General features: G+C 37.1%; 1 protein-coding gene across 1 annotated transcript in view; it reads right to left on the bottom strand.

Annotated features, from left to right (window-relative positions):
• Positions 1-21,408, bottom strand: part of TTC39C (tetratricopeptide repeat domain 39C) — a 61,212-nt gene that overhangs the window by 8,052 nt on the left and 31,752 nt on the right. The window contains exons 3-10 of the mRNA XM_072411310.1: positions 15,167-15,292; positions 11,734-11,848; positions 9,384-9,738; positions 7,321-7,489; positions 3,834-3,927; positions 1,945-2,052; positions 1,239-1,348; positions 780-903 (exon numbers count right to left, since the gene is read on the bottom strand). Of these exons, the coding sequence (XP_072267411.1) occupies positions 780-903; positions 1,239-1,348; positions 1,945-2,052; positions 3,834-3,927; positions 7,321-7,489; positions 9,384-9,738; positions 11,734-11,848; positions 15,167-15,292 (1,201 nt within the window). The remainder of the gene's footprint in view (positions 1-779; positions 904-1,238; positions 1,349-1,944; positions 2,053-3,833; positions 3,928-7,320; positions 7,490-9,383; positions 9,739-11,733; positions 11,849-15,166; positions 15,293-21,408) is intronic.

Genomic DNA, 21,408 nt, shown 5'->3' on the forward strand with positions numbered 1-21,408 from the left:
TACACACAAAATGTATTAGTTAAATAGTTTAGAGTCACTCTAAAGAGTGACTGAATAGTTTGCCACTCTGAAGAGCAAAATTTCCAAAGCATTGAGTAGCTTTCTTGAAGCTTACTAAACCAGAGCCTACAGGTATAAAGGTACAATAGGTCTAATTTATTAAAGCTCTCCCAGACTGAAGAAGATAGGCTATCACGAAACCTGGGTGATCCAACAAACTCAGAATAGACTTGGTCCAGGATTGAAACATTTGCTAAATAATCACCCAGGTTGTCCCATGATAAGTCTATCTTCTAGAATGAAACTAATTTGTGTGTATTAGGAATATTAGGCATTCTAGGACTGTGATACTGTACTAATGTTTATATTATTGTTTACCCATTGCTATTTCACTGTACATTTGGTATATGGCAACATACTCCTCCCTAACCCACCACCCTCTTTTGGTTGTAGTTTGTATTCAATTCAATTGTTTACACCCTCTTTATTTTTTGTTCTGTATATTTTGTGAAAATTAATAAAAATACAATAAACAAAAAAAAAAGAATAATAGGTATTCTTGTAAATGGGAAAAGCTCTCATTATTTAGGGCACCACCTACACATAGATCAGATATCACTAGAAATGGACAGTAAAGAAGTAATGTCTTATAAAAAGCTGTCAGTCATATAGCATGCAACATATAACATATACAATTTTTCTGTTACTTATAATTTATTAGCATATATAAGGAATGACTCCTGAAAATGATTATAAAACACAATAAAAGCAAGATATACCTTGGCTCATGTGCTGGAGATTAGACAGAGAACAGTTGGGTAGCGCTTTCCATAGGTACAACACCTCAATGGCGGCCAAGATACACAGCTGTTTGGTGGGAGTTTGTTTTCGAAATCTTTCACCCTGTTATTAACAGAAATATATTCATGTAAGGATACACCAGTATTTAACTTTATCAGGACTATAATTTAAGTTGTTGTTTCTGGGATCTGTATTTTTGTGATTGCTGTGTAACAAGACTAACCCCACCTTATCTGGTCACAGCACGACTAACCCCAGTTCATGAAGTCATCAAGCACGTCATGTCATCACCATGAAGAAGGTCTAAGGACACTTCATTCAGTCAATGGCAATATTATTTACTCATATTCCAATTTTTTTTCTAGATTTTAAGCAGCTGTACTAAACCTACTTTCCTATGGCTACTGTGTAACAGGCTCCTTATTTTACATACAAACCTTCTTCACGGAAAATTGTTCAATCTGATTGTTCTTCCTTTTAAAGAGCTTCTGAACTTCTCTGAATACCTCCTGTGCTCCATCCGCATCTCCTGTGGCACCTTGACACACTGAAAGCACAATATATAAAAGTTATTATTTTTTAAATTTGACACATGGATGAATGGCAGAAATGTGTACAAATCACAATCATACCATATTATTTTCTTCCTGCTTTAAAACTCAAAAATGACATAGTTCAAAGAATGTGTTACCTAGATCATATTTAGTTGGCTCACAGGCCTTAACTATAGGACAGGTGTGTAAAGGTATAAGTTTTAAATGTTGCTGAAATGTTGTGCTTCAATCTAAAACAAAATATACATAACTGAAATAGTTCTGTTTACAACTTGAACCAAACTATATCCAACTGCACTGTCCAACAGAAGATTTATATATAATTATATAAAACTTAATTTCAAAATGTATGTTCCTATTTATAAAATACAAAGGTTCACCTACATTTTCTTTAATGACCCTAATTGCTTTAACCATTGTGTTTTCAAAGGAAGCAGTGTAAAATTGTGTTCCAAGGTCCTTTTTTATGAATTATTCATGCAAAAATCCAGAAACTTTCCAGGGATTTGCAAACAGCTGTAATCGCCTTAATGTCAGCTTTTTAAAATTAGACAAAAATGTGATCTAGAAATGTAAGAAGAATACTTACCTGCAGTGAGATAGGCGTAGTAACACTGGGACCACCTGGATTCATTTTTAAGTCTTTCAAAGGATCGAAAGGCATCCTTAAAGTTCATTTCGATCATGCTGCACCAGCCTAAAAAAAAACAGTAAAAATGAATAAATTCCTGCCACTGGGTGGCTTAATAACATCACTCATGAGTAACAGTACATTGAGCAGAGCTCTACTGTATATAGATGTATAAAAAGACTGCACTGCGGGCAGAATAATACACTGCTTACTCTTACAGAAACTGCTAAAATAAACCTCTCTGTCAGGTGCTTTGCAGCAAACAGGAAATAGACAAACTGAGCAGATGTGAAAATGGTAAAGTCCAGGAAAGCATAACTTAGTAAAATAAAAAAAAAACTTTATTTATAATAACTTTAATATTTTGGGCAATTTAAGTGGTAGTTTAAGCTTTCTAGCAGAGTTAATACCTTGTAAATTTCAATATTGTTTAATACGATTTATTTTGTTTTGAAAATACCTAATAACGAATATTAAAATATAAAGCTTTGTAATTACATTTCCAGTCCCCCTTTTTAATTCCACCTAGTTTAATTCTGACATTCAACGGTATCAAAATAAGAGTGTTAGGAAAGATGAGTGAAACCATTGAAAAAATGTCAGGCATTCTAGTTGTTACTTTTCAGTGCATTTATACTGTAAATTATGCAAGGGAAGGTTTACTAACTAAAAGGCACTTCTTAAAATCCTGCACTGGGCACACATGGAATGCCAAAGATTGTGGGTCAGAACTTTAACAAATGTAAGGAAGTTCCTTTGACCTGTGCACTTTTAAAGAGAAACTGAACTTTGGAGGGGCAAAATAGGCAGACAGATGGTAAGTGACTTGTCACCAGTATTGCTTGATTGATTTCCCTGCAGCCGATTTATTTCCCTGACCTCCTACAATACCTTGTTTTGCATTATGAATCTGTGTAAAAGCAGTGGTGTTGGTAAAAAAAAAAAAAAACTTTGCCCCTCATTTTAGGGTCTTTAGCAAGAAGAGTGACCTGCACAGTAGGGATAGCACCAAATTTTTTCCAAATCTGCTGGGACTAGCGGTCAATGAAGGTAGCCCCTTAGATCGCACACTGTTGATAAAAGACAGTAGACACAGAAGTTTCCTTATATATCAGGTGCATGTCTTATTTTTGAAAGAAAGAAATAGAAAATAATTTTTAGGGTACTGCACAATTCATACTTATAGATGTTTCCTAAAGTTCAGTGACGCCTTCAAATATGTGTCCTCAAAACAACACCAGATATATCTACTGAGTGACAGCTAGGATCCCAGGTTATTAAGTGTTTACTATATGACTTTTATACTAACAGCCTTTAATGAGACACATTTAATTTCAAGTTGAATATAGGGCCATGACTATGTGTTAAGTTACAAAGGTAGTAGCCATTTCTGTAGCTAAAATACAGGGTTACCAAAAAAGTACACATATATAACAGTCCTATCTGTGATGCCAAGGGTAATCCAGACACTATTACCAATGAAATATTGGTATAACACTTGGCTATATATCTCAGCTGAGCGCCCCTGAAATATAGGACAGATCAGAAAAAATGTCAATTGGGTGTCCAATGATGTTTATTGCATCTGTAATGTTTCCTGTCTTCATTTACCCCCCACCCAAACATATTTTGTAAACGCAACCATATGATTACAGTGCTCAACCCAGAATTGATTTTAGGCCGGGTGAGAAGAAATTGTAGATGGGTGGCAGCCCTGTATTGTGACCCAACTCTTCAGTAACCACCCAAATACAGAGAACACTGGAGTACATATTATTAGTCTGGTTTAAAAATGTATCCCTTTATGTTAGATCAAATGTGTAAGCAAAGGAACGTCTAACACTTACCAATTTCATACAGACACACATGCTGTATCTCTCTTTGATCTGTTGCAAGCTCCAGGGCAGTATGGAAGGAGAACAAGGCACTGTTTATTTGACACTGTAGATGAAAAAACAGGTTATAAGTGACTTAAAAAATGTATCTAAACAATACTAATACTGGACATCTTTTTACATAGGTTCTGTAAAATCTCTGTTAAATCAATACTACACCTCCAAGCAGAGAAAAGGACAGACCACTATACCACCGGAGAGAAGTAGTTATGACCAATATGATTTTCTTTAAAAGGTTTAAAAAGAACAATTTACCCTCTTCAGCATATAAAGGGGGCATATATATCAAGATGGAGTCCTCTGCTAGACCCCTTCCCCATGGTGAGTGCCTAGGTCTTCCTTTTTTTTTCTTTCTGTGTTTGTGCCATATCCCAAACAGAGAAATGCCCTCTGTGAGGGATTTTAGGACACAGATGAGCTAAAAATAAAACCAAGAATAAAATAAACCCAGGGGATTTATATATATATATATATATATATATATATATATATATATATATTGGAAAGGTGAGGGTCACTGGGTCCGTATAAGGCCCCTTTGCAAAGACTCTGCACTGAACAGGCAAGGTGACAATATCTGTTTACCTAAACCAAAAGTAAACCATGCAATAGCTGTAGGGCCCAGGAAAAACATAGATCTAGTATTACTTGGAAGCTTATTGACCAAATAAATGAATATACAATTCACATACATCAGTCAGATCCCAATAAACTTTGTAATTTAGTGTGGTGGGTTGGTTCTTATTTCAAAACCGTACAAATGAGAGAAATGTGAGGTCTGTCATTGCTGACCTAAATCTGAAAATGTTAGTTGCCTGGAAATTTATGTCCATATTGAATTGAGTTAATGTCTACAAATACAGCAGTGGTCAGTGACAGAAAGAGTAATAAAAATTAATATTTCAGCCGATAAATATTCTCAGTAAAGATTTCCTTTAGTAAGTAAAAGAATGGAGAGTTAGAAGGACCTATAATTATCCAGCCATGTGGCAATCAAAGTTTGACTAGACAGTGAGGTAAGTCATTTATACTGCTATCTTTCTCCCCCAACACTACTTAACACCTGGACCTTTAGGCTTGTTCAACAACTATCCAATTACTCCTATTGCTCATCTGCTTTGCTTTGTATTTACAACTACAGCCAAGTATAATGATACGTGCAAAAAAAAGAAGCAATTTGTCAGGGTACACAATGTGCTTTAGAATGTTCTGTAAAACACCCACATCTACTGTACCAACGTGGCTTTAACATTGTATTATTTAATAATTCTAAGCAAAGTGCAACATTTCCCCTGCTAACACAGGCACACTGATCTAAGTGCTTCTTATCTGACTCATACAATTTTGACAAAGTAAAAGCTATCTGAGTCACAAGATGGAAGGGTGCTGTTCTCTGTAAATTTGTGCTTACTTTTCTTTATAAGTCTTGTGAAAGCTATCAGCACGCAAAGCAAGTTACAAGCAGATCCTGCTGATCTTTAAAAGACCTTAGTGACAGCCTTAATAGAATGTTTAGCAATGTGGACATGATCCCAACAATGGGCTCTCTGCAAGTCTGCAGGTATTATTGTGTGGCCTGAAGATGATTCCATGGGCAGACCAAGCTAAGTCATCAATGTCTACCGGTTTATTAGTTGCCACTGACACCAATGATCTTTTTGGCTTTCTTTAAGGGTGACATTCTTTCCACTGACCACCATGCTAATGTACTGTGAGCTGTGGATTATTAAATATTATTAATATTATTTTTAATAAACAGGATTTATATAGCGTCAACATATTACGCAGCGCTGTACATTAAACGTACAAATTATAGCAGGGGTTCCCTAGCATCTGAAAGTTTTTTTAAGGGTTCCCCTATGTTAAAACAGTCCAGAAAGGCTGGTTTATGTGTCAGTTAATTTGTAATCAGATGGATAAAGCCTTTGGCAGCCAGAACATTTCATTTTGTTTTCAACATAGCAGGGAGGGATTAGAGCTTTTGTCACACATTTTTAGTGGTGTAGAAAGACATTAGAACATCTCTAAATATTATCCATTGCTTTATCTTCCCTATAGTCATTTGTTTTCTTCCTTATTCAATCTTTAAATGCAATAACTGGTGATCTCCTGAAGATTATTTACAGCCAATTTTGGTGTGCATACATGCGCTCCAGCTGATTGTAATTTCATAAGGCTATGTTATGTAGTGGATCATGTCTATAATACTGAAATCCATTTTTAAAATGACAATGTGAGGTAACCTTAGGACCTTAGGACCTAAGGATTTCTGCTCATGAAAGAGTTTTGTTTTTTGACCACAGCTGTTCATCTCTAAACCAAAGAAATAGCTAAATATCTTCTCACAGTGATAATGAGTTAGAACAGGGGTCAGCAACCTTTACTATCAAAAGAGCCATTTTGCCTCCTCTTCCACTAAAGAAAAATAGTCTGGAGCCGCAAAACATAACACAGTTTATAAACTTTTAAAAGTTTTAATATTTTTTTAATTTTACCTGTTACAACAAGTGTGCATGTGTAGGCCTACTTTGAAATAAATTAAACACTGAACTATGCCCCTAGAAGCCTCCAGCTTCTAACGTATCATCCTGTTACATTAGAAGCTGGAGGCTTCTAACGTAACAGGGTAGATTTTTTTGATAGGCAGAGGAGTTTTTATGAATTTTTAGGAGGTGTTAGCCACAGATGTCCCGTACTTGCACCTCAAATTTTTTTCACCTGTACCCCCGTTTCCAGATAAATTGGGGTTTAGGTGCTAGAAGCCTCCAACAATGTGTAACAGGGTAGGGTTTTTTTGATGGGTGGAGTTTTTAGGAGGTGTTAGCCACAGGTGTCCCCCACTTGCACCTCTAATTTTGTTCACCTGTACCCTCTTCCTGTTCCAGAGAAATTGGGGTTCAGGTGCCTCCAGCAATGTGTAACGGTAGATTTTTTTGATGGGCAGAGTTCTTTATGTTCTGATGATAGCATAACAATTAAATTTTAGGGGGTGTTAGTCACAGGTGTCCCCCACTTGCACCTCCATTTTTGGTTTTGTACATCTCCCCATTCCAGAGGAATTGGGGTTCAAAGGAGGGGGATGTCATTGTACACACCCATTTGTACACGCCCCGTGGTAGATTTATTTCACTGGTAGATTTTTTTCATTAGAACACCGGATAGGGAATCCCCCTCCTCCGCAGTGTCTTGGGAGGAAGGGGATCCCCCATCAGAGATCTCCCCGCGGCAGCCGAAGGGAGCCACAACAAGGAGGCTGAAGAGCTGCATGTGGCTCCGGAGCCACAGGTTGCAGACCCCTGAGTTAGAAGGTAGCTACCTTTATCTAAAAACAAGTGCTTTCCAAAGACAACCAGACATTTTTATTCTCCAACCCACAATGAAAACTTGAAATCTGGCTGATAGGAACAGGTCTATATTGTTAAGATTCTTGTCAGAGTACCTCTAGTCTTTGTATTCTTCCTTTGAAGAACATGAATAATGAGGAGTTGGGGTATGCAGATTCTTTCTTGTGCAGAATCTCTTTTGCTTCTTTTAGTCCTGCTTGATTGTCACTTCCATCCAGTGCAAAGAATGGACGAACTACAGTGTGGTACCACAGCAAGGCTAGCCTGCAGTAAGAGGAGAACAATGCTACATGTTATAGTTATGCAATGTATACATAAGACAAGGTAACATTCATATGAAGATGTGGGAACAAATGTTAAAATAGGAACAAATCACAACTAATAAACAATCTAAACTGAATTTCTAATCAGCAGAATCTCAAAAGCATATGGTTTATTAAAAGAATTATTGGGAACACCATAAAGATTGAAAAAAAAACCTAATTATTTCTATCTGCCTGAAAATATGAAAAATATGTCATATTTTGTATGCTAGTATGGCATCAAACATTTTTGATGCCATACTAGCATTTCTCTTACAGTACTAGCACTTCTCTTACAACCCCATGAACCCTACCAGTTTACCCCAATAATAGATATAGGCCTTAAAACTTAGCCATCAGTGTACATAGATGGCTAGAGGGAGGATGTTCCCTTTTTCCAAGTTACGTTCATTGAAAAAAATCAAAAATGAAAGTCTGGATGGAAGAATAAACTTTTAAACGAGAATAAGCTTTATAAGCATTGGTTTGACTTAAATCTATGTAAGAATAATTATAACCATGAAGTTACAACCATGGTATTCTAGTACTATTTAACACAAACATATCATAAAACATTTATAAAAGAAAATTTGCTTAAATTTTACAGTGCATGAAAGACTAAACTTCATAAAACCTACACATTACTGAATATAAAAGGCATGCAATAAAGCTCTGTAAGAGCATACTGCACACCAATATATATTACTCATGACATTAGAATTGCTAAGGGCTTTAACCATGACCTTTGTTAAGTAACATGTCCAGGATTACAAAATTTTCACAGTTTAGCAGATTCCACTCATAAAAAATATTGGCACTTAGCGATAATAAGCTTAATTTTCTAATACACAAATAACTGATAATATATGAGTAAGGTAAGACCACCACTTCCCCTTTTTAGGGATTGATGGACATCTCCACAATATGCTGCCTAGCCAAAAAAAAGTCCTTAAGCCAGTGGGGCAAGTGTTATGATCTGGGTTTGCTTCAGATGGTTAAGTTCAGCACTGTTACTTGCCCAAAAATGAAGTCAGATGAATACCTTTGGAATTACGTCCCCCCCCCCCACCATCCCATCAATAGATTTTTTTCTTACTGATGGTACAGGCATATATCAAGATGAAAATGTCAGGATTCGTCAGGCAAAGATTGTGAGAGTGGTCCTGGAAGCACAAGTAATATTTTTCACGCATAAATTGACCACCACAGAGAAAATGCTGGAGAAGATTTTATGAAGCTCTCACTCTTCCATCATCAACACTTTGGCAAAAAAAATCAAAGCAACTTTGAACGAAATTAATGTTTTGACGTTATGTGTGTAGTCAAAGCTAAAGGCAGTCCAAGCAAATATATGGGTGACTTTTTTGGCCAGACCGTATACAAAGAGGTGCCTAATATATCTAGGGAGCTTTCATTTTTGAAGAATTGCACATTATTCTGTGCTAAAATATATGCTCCAAATATATTATTCTATATAAATATATGCTCTAAATACTCTAAAAAATATATAGCAAGAAGTAATTTATTATTTACAGATACTGCATAATATGCCCCCCCAAAAAAGTGAAGTATAACTTTGTACATTTCACCCACTGGTTGCTGGGACTACCAGGAGGAAGCAAACCCTGATCACATTAGTGGTAGTGTACCAGAAGCCAGGATGGGGAACAAAGCAAGCAAAAGAGGGACACTTGCTGCCATGTAGACCTTTTATCTTCCCTCACTTCATGAATTCAAGCAATAACAAACAATAGAGATATGTTATCTTTTCACGTTCCTTGCATCCCTTACCATATATTAGTTACTTACTGTAATCACTATACCAACTACTGAAGCATTGCAATATAGCTACTCACGTAGCTAAAGGGGCCTTCATGTCCTTACTTTCACTTGCATACATCAGTGAAGACAGCCCCTGCAGACGATCTCCTGGAAAACCCAGCAAGTTGATGATTTTGAGCAGGTTTGGGGGCACCATGGATATGCAAAGGTGAAAAAGTCCATAGCCAAAGCTCACAGCACCTTTCAGTCTGTTCAGAGCCTCCTCCGTGACCCCCTCAGCAGCAATGTGATTATCATTAGCGGCGTCAGAGGGCGAGGATTCCTGAGACAGCTTCTTCTGATACATTTCCTGAAGGGAGTTAATGTCCATATAACATTTGTGGTAAATTTTCCATGCCTTGCGCAGGATCCAACCACCTTTAATGTAAGCTGAAATGAAGCAAAGGAACAATGGAAACAAGAACATAAGCAAAGGCAGGATAACTTATCATTCTGATTAAAAAATCTGAGGAAGTGGAAAACACAAGCAGATGTTCTAACAGTCCACCTTTAACAAGTATTTCAGCAACAGGAAGAGACTCTATGGTTCCTTATATATTTAAGTAATTATACCTACCTGCTGCCAGGAATAAAGCATCTTACATTTTCTATATGAATCTGTATTTTTACCTCCAATAGAATATACCCCTTACATATCAGAAATTAAAGCAGTGTACTTCCTGCTTATTAAACTTTACAGAACTACCACCTTCACTGTTAGTTAAGAGCAAATGATACCTTGTCTGAAAAAGTAAATTAGATGGACTGGATAACACCCAGTGCACATACAAGCAGTATACACAGTCCACATAAATCAGAAGATTCACAGTCTAATTTATATGATGTGTAGATTTAAACTCTATCAGACTTTTGATATCCTGATGAATATTTATATTAAATTGCCATGTAAATTGCTTCTAAACAGCTTTATGTTGGCATCATAATGCTCTAAAGTGCATCGCTTATAATTAATTCATTAAACCTCTGGAGCTGTCTTTTGTAAAAGACATTAGGACTGCAGCAGCTCCATTGTTATGGCGTACATGAATGGTGAACTGCTAACCTCCTTTTATTTGCTGAAAGAGCAGCCACGCAAAAAAGGCTTCTTTAATCTTATTAAAAATTAAAAATTAGTGGGAATTTACAATTTTCTAAGGAAGAACATAATTTGGTTGGCAAAGTTCTATTAAGCTTTAATCAATGTATATAATCAGAGTTTTATACAGTGCTTGATAAAGGATTGCCGGTTTCCCTTTTGTTTCAGCTTGTGTATGATAACAAGCATTTCCTGGTGTATAAGGCTGCTGCAGAAGCTTTGGGCTGATTCGGTAAGATAATCAACAATGTGAAAAGCGTTCTAATATGCACCAACCTACTTTTACCAAGGTCAAAAACAGAAAAGTACAAATTGTTTTATCATAATCAATAAGAGATAATTTTACTGATGCTACTATATATAAAACCAAAATTGGTTTGGATGCTTTGTAATTCCTCATTCTAAGACTATTGTTCTTTGCAGTTCTCTATTAAATGGAACGTGAATAGATGAAAAAAATGTCACGTTAAGCTTAAGCAATGATTCCCTGCAACCAGAAATCACTCTGTTTCTTGACTTGATGATGGACTTTGATTGGATGCTGGTAATTTCTGAGCTTATGAATGATCACTTAAGGCTGTGTATGTGGTCCACAGCTAGAAACACAATTTATACACACGTCATGAAGAAATCTACAAACCACATCAGAATCTCAATGTTCTTTTGAATTGTTAAGATTTGCCTTTGTATGGTTGGATGAATAAGGGTAATAGAATAAATTCGTTACAAAATACATACTTTTTTTTGAGTAGACTAAGGTTGAAATAGCAGTAATCTCAAATCATCCCGGCACAGTTTTTCATGCAGCTTTAGTGATCACTAGTCCAAATTTTTTCACCATATTCCAAAAGCGATTCCCACTAGAAAGTAGATGCTGCAGCATAGTGGTGAAACTAGAAACTCCATTTGTAATGTCTCCTGTCAAGCTTAGGTAAGCCAAGGTTTGCTTGTTACAATTCTGCCAGGGATGAATCAGGATCTTACTATCAGGGTGCCAGAAAATAAATCCTGTCTGCACAAACCATAATTGGAAGACCAGATATAGAATAGGGATGGTTAAAAAATGATCTACCATTTGAATTTACAAACCTTTAACTAAACATTTCTGTGTCCATTATGGAAGACTTCTTTTGGCATCTGTTTTGTCATTTACAAAATGTTTAAACAGAGAAGATAATGGCAGTCTAACTATCTTCCAGAGAACAAACAGCATTTTGACATATGTACCAGGCTATTAATACTTCTGCCAACAAAGAGAATAGTTGATCTCATTTAATCAGGGCACTCACCTGACAGCTCCTGCTTAACAAAGGAAAGCACAGCTAAGTAAACCTGGCAGTCTGCAACAATGATCTGTCTCTGCAAGCGGTCAATCATAGACTGGGCAGACTTTCTAACATCAACCTGTGAAGAAGAAAACATATGTACCAATAGTTTAGTATAGGTTTAGTTTACTTTAAGAAAGCCAAGATGGCTACTGTAGGTAAATACATATCATGGTTCTATGTAGAATGTCCGTTTTTGGCAGTTTTAGGTTTATTGTGTTTTGTTATCATTATAATTAACATCTGTAACCCTGCTGTTGGTCACCAACCACAGCAACCAGAGGAAGGTCTGCATATTTAACCTTGGTGCACCACGATTTCCCTGATACTACATTTGAAAAATCTGTAAATCCTCCCCTTACTATCTTCCTTGGTATATTTTATTTGGCCCTCACTGTGCCATGCACATCCATACCCAATCACACAACCCTAGGAGTCAGATTGTTTATAATTCAGACAAAATGGCCACTGTAGCTCAAAGAAGTGGACATTTCTGTTCTTTAACTTTAACCTAGAAAATGTCCACTTCTTTAACATTAACCTTAAAAACCAGAAGTATTTTCTGTGGATTTTGCCTGTTGCTTTTCCTTAATTCTAAACCTGAGATGTTTGGATATTTGTATTATTATTATTATTATTCATAATAATAATAAACAGGATTTATATAGTGCCAACATATTACGCAGCGCTGTACATTAAATAGGGATATCAGCAATACCAACATTTTCAAAGCACTTGCCCTTCACCAACTAGAGTCACTAATGAAAACTGGCATAGATCATTTTTATATTCCTCTGATTCATGTTATAAAATTAGTACCACAGTGTGATTTACTGATAACATCTAATATAAGAAAATGTGCCAAATAGCATGCTGGGCACGAGGAATTAGGTAATGGTACTTTGTTTTGCTGTCACCATAATCAGTCTACCACTTTAGTAACTGCTTAAGACATATGTGTGGGTTCATCAAAGCAACATATTGTCTTTCAAGTTTGCATGTTTGGAAAAACAAAAGTGCCAAGAACAAGAGGAAAGCTAAATTGCTGGTAGATGTAAGATTTAAAGAAAACATGTGATTACTCCCGATAAAGCAAAGTAACTATAAAGGCATATTACCCCACCATACCTTCACAGAGCTTTATATCGACCCAATGCAATGCTGCAGACCCCTGAAAAACCCAGACTTCTGGATATGGCACCATGCCAACTTCAGAGCATATGTATTGGGCTGGGACTTTTGGAGGCTTTCAACTTTCTTCACAAGTTTTTGGTGGTTTTGATAAAGCTATACAGTTAATGGCTTCAACTATCCTAGAGTTATCATGTCTGCTGTCACTTAAAGTGATGTTTGTAGTGAGGAATGAACACTGAACCCAACTTAGCCATTAGTAACTGTCAATGGAGGAGCGGGATCTGAATCTGACACAGAACCGTACTGGTGCAGGAGCTTTCAGATATGCAGAGTAAGGGTTCTGGGTACCTATGTATACCGTATCAGTCAAAGAGAGTTCTGTGTTAAGCATGCAAAAAAAAGTTACAGAACCTTGCACACTTCCACAGTGCAAGGCACCAGCAGCAGATGTAAATTCAGGAACTCTATACAGCTGCCTGCAATAATCTGCTTTCCTTTCATCTCCTTTGTTTTTGGTGAACAGAGACTCCCCTCTGTAAAATTTCTATTGTAAAATATCCATAAGCACACCACCAAGTTTATATCCAAGATCATCTGTCTGTTATAATCAGATCTCTTCATGCCAGCAGCAACAGCAATACTTGTAAAAGTGCAACCCAGCATGGCAGCAATGCCAGATGTGTTAACTCTTTTAAAGGTCAAAGAGCTCTGTACGCCGAGACAGAAGGGTGGAGGATGGGACAAGGACATTGTTAAGAGGTAAATCCATGTCTTTGGAAAGAAAAGGGTGTATTAAATGCAGACATTATAAAGGCTCTGGATTATTCCACATACTTACTGTATAAATAGATTTTTTTTTAATTTTTAGAAGAATTTTATTTTTTTCTTAGAAGTGCACACTATGCTCCTCACAAGTCATTTAAATAGCAGAGTTATATTGGGGGAAATCAATATCACCCAGCCAGTGGTGGCACATGCATGAAAGTGGAAGGCAGACCATTTTGTGATTTTGAGTCACTGGGTCATTTTTATTTATATGTGGTAGCAGGATGGGATTCTTAGTGTGAGATCCATTGCTTGGTGGATGATCTCTTGCTCCTACACTTTTGTAAGTATTTAAAATTCATTGTAGATTAGAGGGATTCCTCCTGTTCCTCGTATCTATGTTTATTTAGGTCCCCTGAGTAAGGGGATCCATTCCAATTTGGACCAGAGGTTTAAGTGCTGTGTAAGGAACAATCTATTTTAATTGAACCTTATATTAGAACATATAGACATATAGCTTTATTAGGCTTTATATTCTTATGGTTATTAAAAGGGTTATTTAATTATGGCTTTCTAGTGGCAAATTCTCTGTGACTGCCTAGCCATAAACTGCATGTGCTCCCTTCCAAGAAACTTTTGGAAGAATATCTGCACATATTTTTTTTGGATCTGTAATATATAAGACAATAAGGATGTACTATCCATATTTATGGGTTTTGTGTTTACCTTATGTATCCTGGAGCTATTCCCATATACATATTGATTTTGTGATTTTTGACCTTTACATGCACATGGCTTGAAGAAAATGTAAATATCTGCAATAGCTGCAGCAACCCATAACAATAAAACACAGGTCAGCCTTTTTAGGGTTTTCAACCTTGAACATTTTGCTACATATGCATTGTAAAATGAGCTTTTTGCAGATATTTCTAAGATATTTACCAATGAGCAGCATGTTAGATCCTGTCTTTTGAACCTAGCAAAAATGAGCCTATTGTTTTGAACATTAATTAGTTCTAAAATGGAAACTTTTTAGAATGTATAAACTCCTAATACTTTTGCTTTTAGAGTACACAACGTCTATTTTATGTGTAACACATATGTCTTACTTTTAATAAGTGTATGACTTATAACAAAGATAATTATCATCATTAATATGAGCAATGTTAGCTCAAAGTTAACTATTCTGATCAAAGTAAGAGGTTTAGCTTTATGAAACATAAGTAGAAGTCTGAAATTTACCCCGTAACTCCCGGTATGGGGCAACATCTACCACTCTCCCTGCCTTCCCATAATACTGGACCTGGAGATTTAGAAGTCAATCGGCAGCTCAGCAAAGAGGACTGAAAAGTGGCCTGGAATAGGGTATGGCCTAACCAATGAGCTCACTGCTGATTTGATATCTGCAATGGGTACTTTATACAGTATAGAAAAGGTGAAGGCATTTATCCCTATCAAAGATAAAGTATTTTTACCAATAATACAGAATTCTACTTACATTTTTCTTGATCTTGTTTTTGATGGTTTCTATCACACCTTCATCACTTTCACACAGTTTTTCTGTCATTTTCAAGTCATCACATGCCACTTGCATTTTTTCCTCCTCAAACGTCATCATTGCATTCTAAAAACAAAAAACAGGGACATGCAAAATTTTATTGCAAGATTTGTGTAGCATTTTGTACACCTACAACAGAGCATAATCATACATTACAATAAAATGTTCAGATATAATTGGTATAAACATGTGATGGTAAATAAAACTTATGATATTACTGAAGGTTGTAATCCGGGTCCGCTCTTTAAATATAATAATTGTTATGCTTGAGAAGAACTTCACCGTTGTCCACGCAACAAGTCATAATACACCCCAGAAGGAAGGAGCTGTGCTCAGTCACAGACTAGTAAGTCAGCAAGGGAACAATATAATTAATATTTTTTTTTTTTTTTTTTTAGAAATTATAGTTAATTGTATTTTTTAAAAATAAATTATAAACTAGAGTTGGGTTTTAAACTGTATAAAGGTCTCTGAAGGGGACTCCACATTTCCAAAGGTTCTAGTTACAGCTCTTTGCCACAATTTTTAATTCATGTCAGTGTTCTCCCCAGAAATTTTTTTCAGCCAGGTGGTAGGAAGCTGTAACCGGGTGGTAAAAAAGGGGGTGTGGCAAAACACGGCAAATTTAGTGCTCCCAGTTGTTTATGTCAAGGGTATCCAGTAACCTCCTATTGTAACCTAAAATGTGCTGCCTGCATCTTACCTCAAACCCCAATTTCTCCAGCATTAAGAGGTGCAGGGAAACAAAAATATAGGTGGAAGTGGGAAACACGTGTGACGATCACCTTTCATCACCATGGCATCATTACAACATTAAAAAACAAAACTGTCCATCAAAATGCACTTTCTTGTTACACATGACTGTAACCTTCCTGTACCTCAACCTCAATAACATTTAGTGGGCAGAATTCATTTTCTAATGATGCCATAGTGATGAAGTTTTAGGGGATGTTAGTAACAGATGTTCCCCACTTGTACCAATATTTTTGGTTTCTTACACCTCCCCATTCCCCAATTGAAGTTCAGAATGTTAGATAAGTGGAAAGGAATGTGTAACAGGGCAGGGAAGCCCATTGTAATGGCGGAGTGTTTTATGTTCTAATGATGCTGTAGTAATGAGATTGTAAGGGGAGAATGTGCCCAACACTTGCACCTATATTTTCAGTTTTGTACCCCCTACCCCCAGAGAAATTGGTGTCCAAAGAAGAGAAGCAGACAGTAGTTTCATAGGTATAGATTTGTGACAGGTTGGTATATATTTAGGGGCCCCATCCCAATGCTCCTTGCTATGTTAGTGGCTCCGGGGTCTCCAATTTGCATTTTCAATTTAGGACTCCTAGTTGCATTTTCCTCTGAAACAGCAACCCCAAAGTTTAATTTTCATAACTTTTTACATTTTTGAGCCCCATATCTTGAAATTCTTTACAGCTGGGGCTGAAATTGTAGTAACTAGTATCTATGAGGGTCCCCTGTACAGCCTGAAAATTACAGGTCATTGTGACATACATATTAGGAGATATGGAGGTTTGTACACACAGAGCTGTGAGGATGCAGAAAGACATGCAGAGCTAGAGGTGGATACATGTCACAGGCAGTAATCCGAGCTCTGTGCTATGAGATGGGGGTGGGGCTGCCTGTGTCTCCTTCACATGAAGGCTAAACTGTGTGCTCACCTCTCATCGGCAGCAATCCTCTGAGCGGATGGCACAGAGCACAGAGCAGCCTCACTGAGATCCGTGCATCCGAGGATGAGAGCTGCCAAGAGCTGGGCGGGGTATTCAAAATAGCCAGGCGGAGCAACTGGCTAAAAACCTCTGGGGAGAACTATGCATGTTATAATCAAAAAAATACAGCAATGGGAGGAACAAACACACTTTAACCGTATATACCGTAGTGGATAAAAACAAACCTGGAAATTATGACAAAGAGATCTGGCCTCCACAGATATAAAAAGCCAGCAAATGACTCATACCACTAAACTATACCAATAACTAAAAAAATCACTTTTGTATGCTTTTGTATGTAGCAGTCTGAACACTACTTAATGCTAAAAAACACTTTGTATCCATCATCACACTAATGATCAAGAGGTCATAATGATGGAAATGTATTCTGTGATACTATCACAACACTGCATTTGAAATCTCGTTTACAAGGAGGCACAGCAAACAGTGAGAAAGAAGACAGAAAATAGGAAAACGGATAATACTTGGCATCACATAAAATATTCACTGTGCAACAAATCACTGCACTGTAATCTATGGAATACAGAGTAGCATTGGGATGAATGTTGCAGGTAAAATCTCTCATACATGAACCCTTCACTTTCAAGCTGTGTGTGGCCTTTAGCTAAGATGCAAAGTCCTGTAACTATCTTTAGACAGGGAACTAAGCATAGTACACCAAGGTCAGTGCTGAGCTGTGCAGTCACAGCAGTTCAATCTACTCCTCACCCACAGGCAACACTCCCTCCTAAACACACACCATCTCATCCATCCCTAGCAGGAACAGCAAGCAGTATTGGCAAATATGTACAAAAATGGCTGTCAGGATGGAAAATGAGATAATTGACATGTTATGCATTTCGTAGTCAATTGATTCGTGTAAGCAGCTAGTTAAAGCTATAGGAATGTACATTGCTAATGCGTGACAATATTTTACAATATATTTTCTGAATAATATTGCAATTATATAAAATTACTCTTTAGAATATCGGCTACATTTTATTAATTTCTGACAGGCTGACATTTAATTTTTTTTTGGATATGTATAGTGTTAAATTTGCAAACCAATCTATATAATACAAGTCATTCTGTATTATAATAGGGGAAATAAATGGACATTTGCAATTACTCTTTAAAATGTTGCTGTGTGCTAACAGTACCTTAAGGGGGTATATAAGGGGGCAATAAGGGGAACCTTACTGATGATTTGCATCATTTAAAGAAAACCCTTACCTGAAACTTGTTTCTTAGATTTGGGTAAAGTGGGGAAGAGATAGAACCATTATTAGGTTTTTATTGATGGCTGGTGTTCTCACTGGGAAATCTAGTACCTGGTCCACCAGAAAGCAAGTAAAACTGAAGCATACACATTCCTGGGAATCATCTAGCTTTGACCTAAACAGAGCTGTTGAAATGTCTGTAGTTTATGGCTACCATAAGAATTGTATATGCCTTATGTTAATATGGATAGCAAACAAACTTATGATTTAATCTAGCAGACTTGCCAATGTGCATTTGTGTGAATTATATTTAAAAATATTAATACTGTATTCCACCCAAAAAAGTAACATAAAAAGTCACCAGAAAGCTTTATAACGGGCCTGATTTATTAAAGCTCTCCAAGTCTGGAGAAGATAGACATATGAGAACCTGGGTGACCCTGCAAACCTGGAATGGATTTCTTCAAAAGCATTTGCTCTTAGTTGGAAAATGCTTTTAATCATGGACCAGATCAATTGCAGGTTTGCTGGATCATCCAGGTTCTCCCATGATAGTTTATCTTCTCCAGTCTTGGAAAGCTTTAATAAATCGGACCCAATGTGTCTGTGGGTAACTTGGTATTGTATATCCAGAAGTAGTCTTGTAGTCTTGTAATGGTAAAGATGTTTTTTCAGCCTTCAAATTTTGCTTCATCAGAATAGATAAAGCAGCTTGGAAAGCTGTGAAATGCCTTTTACATTGCAAGACCAAGTTCCAGTTTAATTTCACTAACTGCTTTTCGATATTGACCTGAAAGACTATAGCCACGTGCACACATCCAATGATTTTTGCCCATTAATCGGCTCAGGGCCGATATCGGACGAGAATCTGCTGTAAGTACAGCGCCCATCCTCCATGGTCCGAGTGATCTTCCTGGCGGATGCATGGATGACGAACAATCCTAATGCAAAGGAAGGGGGAGAGCGTGCAGCGGGGTGCCGCTCAGTTGTTCTCCCCCTCCCCTCTGCATAGAGCAGAACGGTGCTGTATGTACAGCACTCGTTCATGCATCGTGCAATAATAGTCGTTGGAAAGGATTGTGAAATACACGTGTGTATGCGGCTTATCCACCAGAGAATATTTGGTGGCTGTCAAATTCACTGCCTATCAACAGCCCCGCCATGTGTGCAATTTCTACAAATAAAACAGGATTGTGGATGTCAAAGCAGGACTATAGGGCAGCAGAGAAGAAACCAGGAGAAGGTATTTTATTGCACCTAATACTAACTTTATTTTAGATTTATTAAAGCTCTCCAAGGCTGCGAAGGATACACTTTTATCAGTGAAGATGGGTGATCCAGCAAACCTGGAATGGCTAGGACTGCTAGCAAATGGCAAATGACTTTGAAGCAATCAATCCCAGGTTTGCTCGATCACCCAGCTTTACTGATGACTGTGTATTCTCTCCAGCCTTAAGCCCAGCAACATATTCATTGGAAGTCATCAGAAGTGTGCAGTGTCTACACATTATGCATCTGTCACAGACAATTTGGAGCTCTCTGCTGTCATGTACATTTGACAACTATAACTGAGAAAAAGCCAGGCCCTGAGCGGACATATCTACGACTCGCTTAAAAAACAACTCAATGACATACAGTCTGTGCCACAGTGAAGCTGGACAGAATATACATGAAATTAAAAAAGACAAGTGTTCTGATGGAAAACCTAAGCAAGACTGACGTCTGTCAGTTAAACTCCAGTGACTGGCAATTATATCTACAAAGGCTACATCCCATTATTAATGCTCCTGAGTGAAGCCACATCAGCTCAGTTTTACCATAAGTGGATCAAAAGCGTTCATGGGATTGACAGTCATATGTCTTTTTTAAACCTTTTATCATATTATTACCTATACATGGAGAGGAAGCTTCGCTTGCAATTAATGTTATTTTTTAGGAGAAAAAAGGTAGAAATGACAAATTGTCAACTGCATAAGAATTGCCTCACGCCCTTTATCTTCTATTTAGGCAATTCAGAAAGCTAGCCATGTCTTTAGGTCATTCTGTTTTATAAACTCCATGAAAATAAGCCCCCAGCCTCTTCCCCTCTATCTTAAAGTGCCAACTAACACAAATTTCTCATGCCATTATAAGACCTGGATGTCCAAGTACATTATGGATAAACATAAACAAATATTTTGGGTAAATAGTAAAATTGTATTTTCTGAGATTCCTAGATCTATTAGGGCAGTGTATAGTGTATAGTGCTTGTGGACACCTTCACCTTTCAATCTTTGTTCACTTCGGGAAACCTCACACTTTACAGTTAATGACCCTCAGACACACTTTTTAGCTATCAAAATGAAGATGCCCACCCCAATCTTTGACTATTTCTTCATCTTAAAGGATTGGTCTAATATAAATCTATCTAATATATTTACTTAGACCACATAACAATTCAAACCTTAATGTGCTGCTTGAAATCTTGGATAACTTCATTCCAGAATACTATTACATAAGTGGAAAACCCTTGGCATTTACACTCTGGCATGGTTCTTACTACAACAGTTTATCAAGTCCTTTTGCTAAAACTACAATACAATATTCCCAAGTCTAATTTTTATAAATACAGACAAACATGATATTTCCTATGGACAAAAAAAATCAATACATTACAAACCATTAATGTGCCTCTGTATTTTGCTTTCTGCTAGCCCTAAAGGCATCAGTTTTTTTTACAACATATCAAATATCAACCAGATCCTTTCTAAAAGTACTTTAGTAACCAAATGAGAAGACAATCAATTCCTAGAGGCTGTGTGAAAAATGGCGATTAATTTTGTCTTGGTGGAGGTTGGGCATCAATCTAGGCCGCAGGGTGGTATTCTAAAACTACTCTCAGCCACTCAAGAGTCCATCATTGTTGCCAGCACCACTAACTAGTGGACCAGGACCAGTTAGTTGGTCTATGGTAAGTATATCATTTACTAAGCAAGTTTATTTAGTGTTTCTGAGAGTTAGCATCTGTCTTTAGGTGTTTGAGCCTGTCTCTGGGGGTAAATTTTAATTAACACCTCCAGTACCCAACAGATTTATTCTAATCATCAGTTCTCGGGGTTGCCCCAGAATTTCTGGAAACGTAGCCGGAAATAGCACAACTACACACAGGCAGAGACCAGTTCAATCCCTCACAAAAGACCAACTCAGGTGTGACGGAAATATCTGAATTAACAACATTTAATGGAAAAGAAAATAGTGC

The sequence above is a fragment of the Pyxicephalus adspersus genome, chromosome 5 (genome assembly GCF_032062135.1).
Source record: "Pyxicephalus adspersus chromosome 5, UCB_Pads_2.0, whole genome shotgun sequence".
NCBI lineage: Eukaryota > Metazoa > Chordata > Amphibia > Anura > Pyxicephalidae > Pyxicephalus > Pyxicephalus adspersus.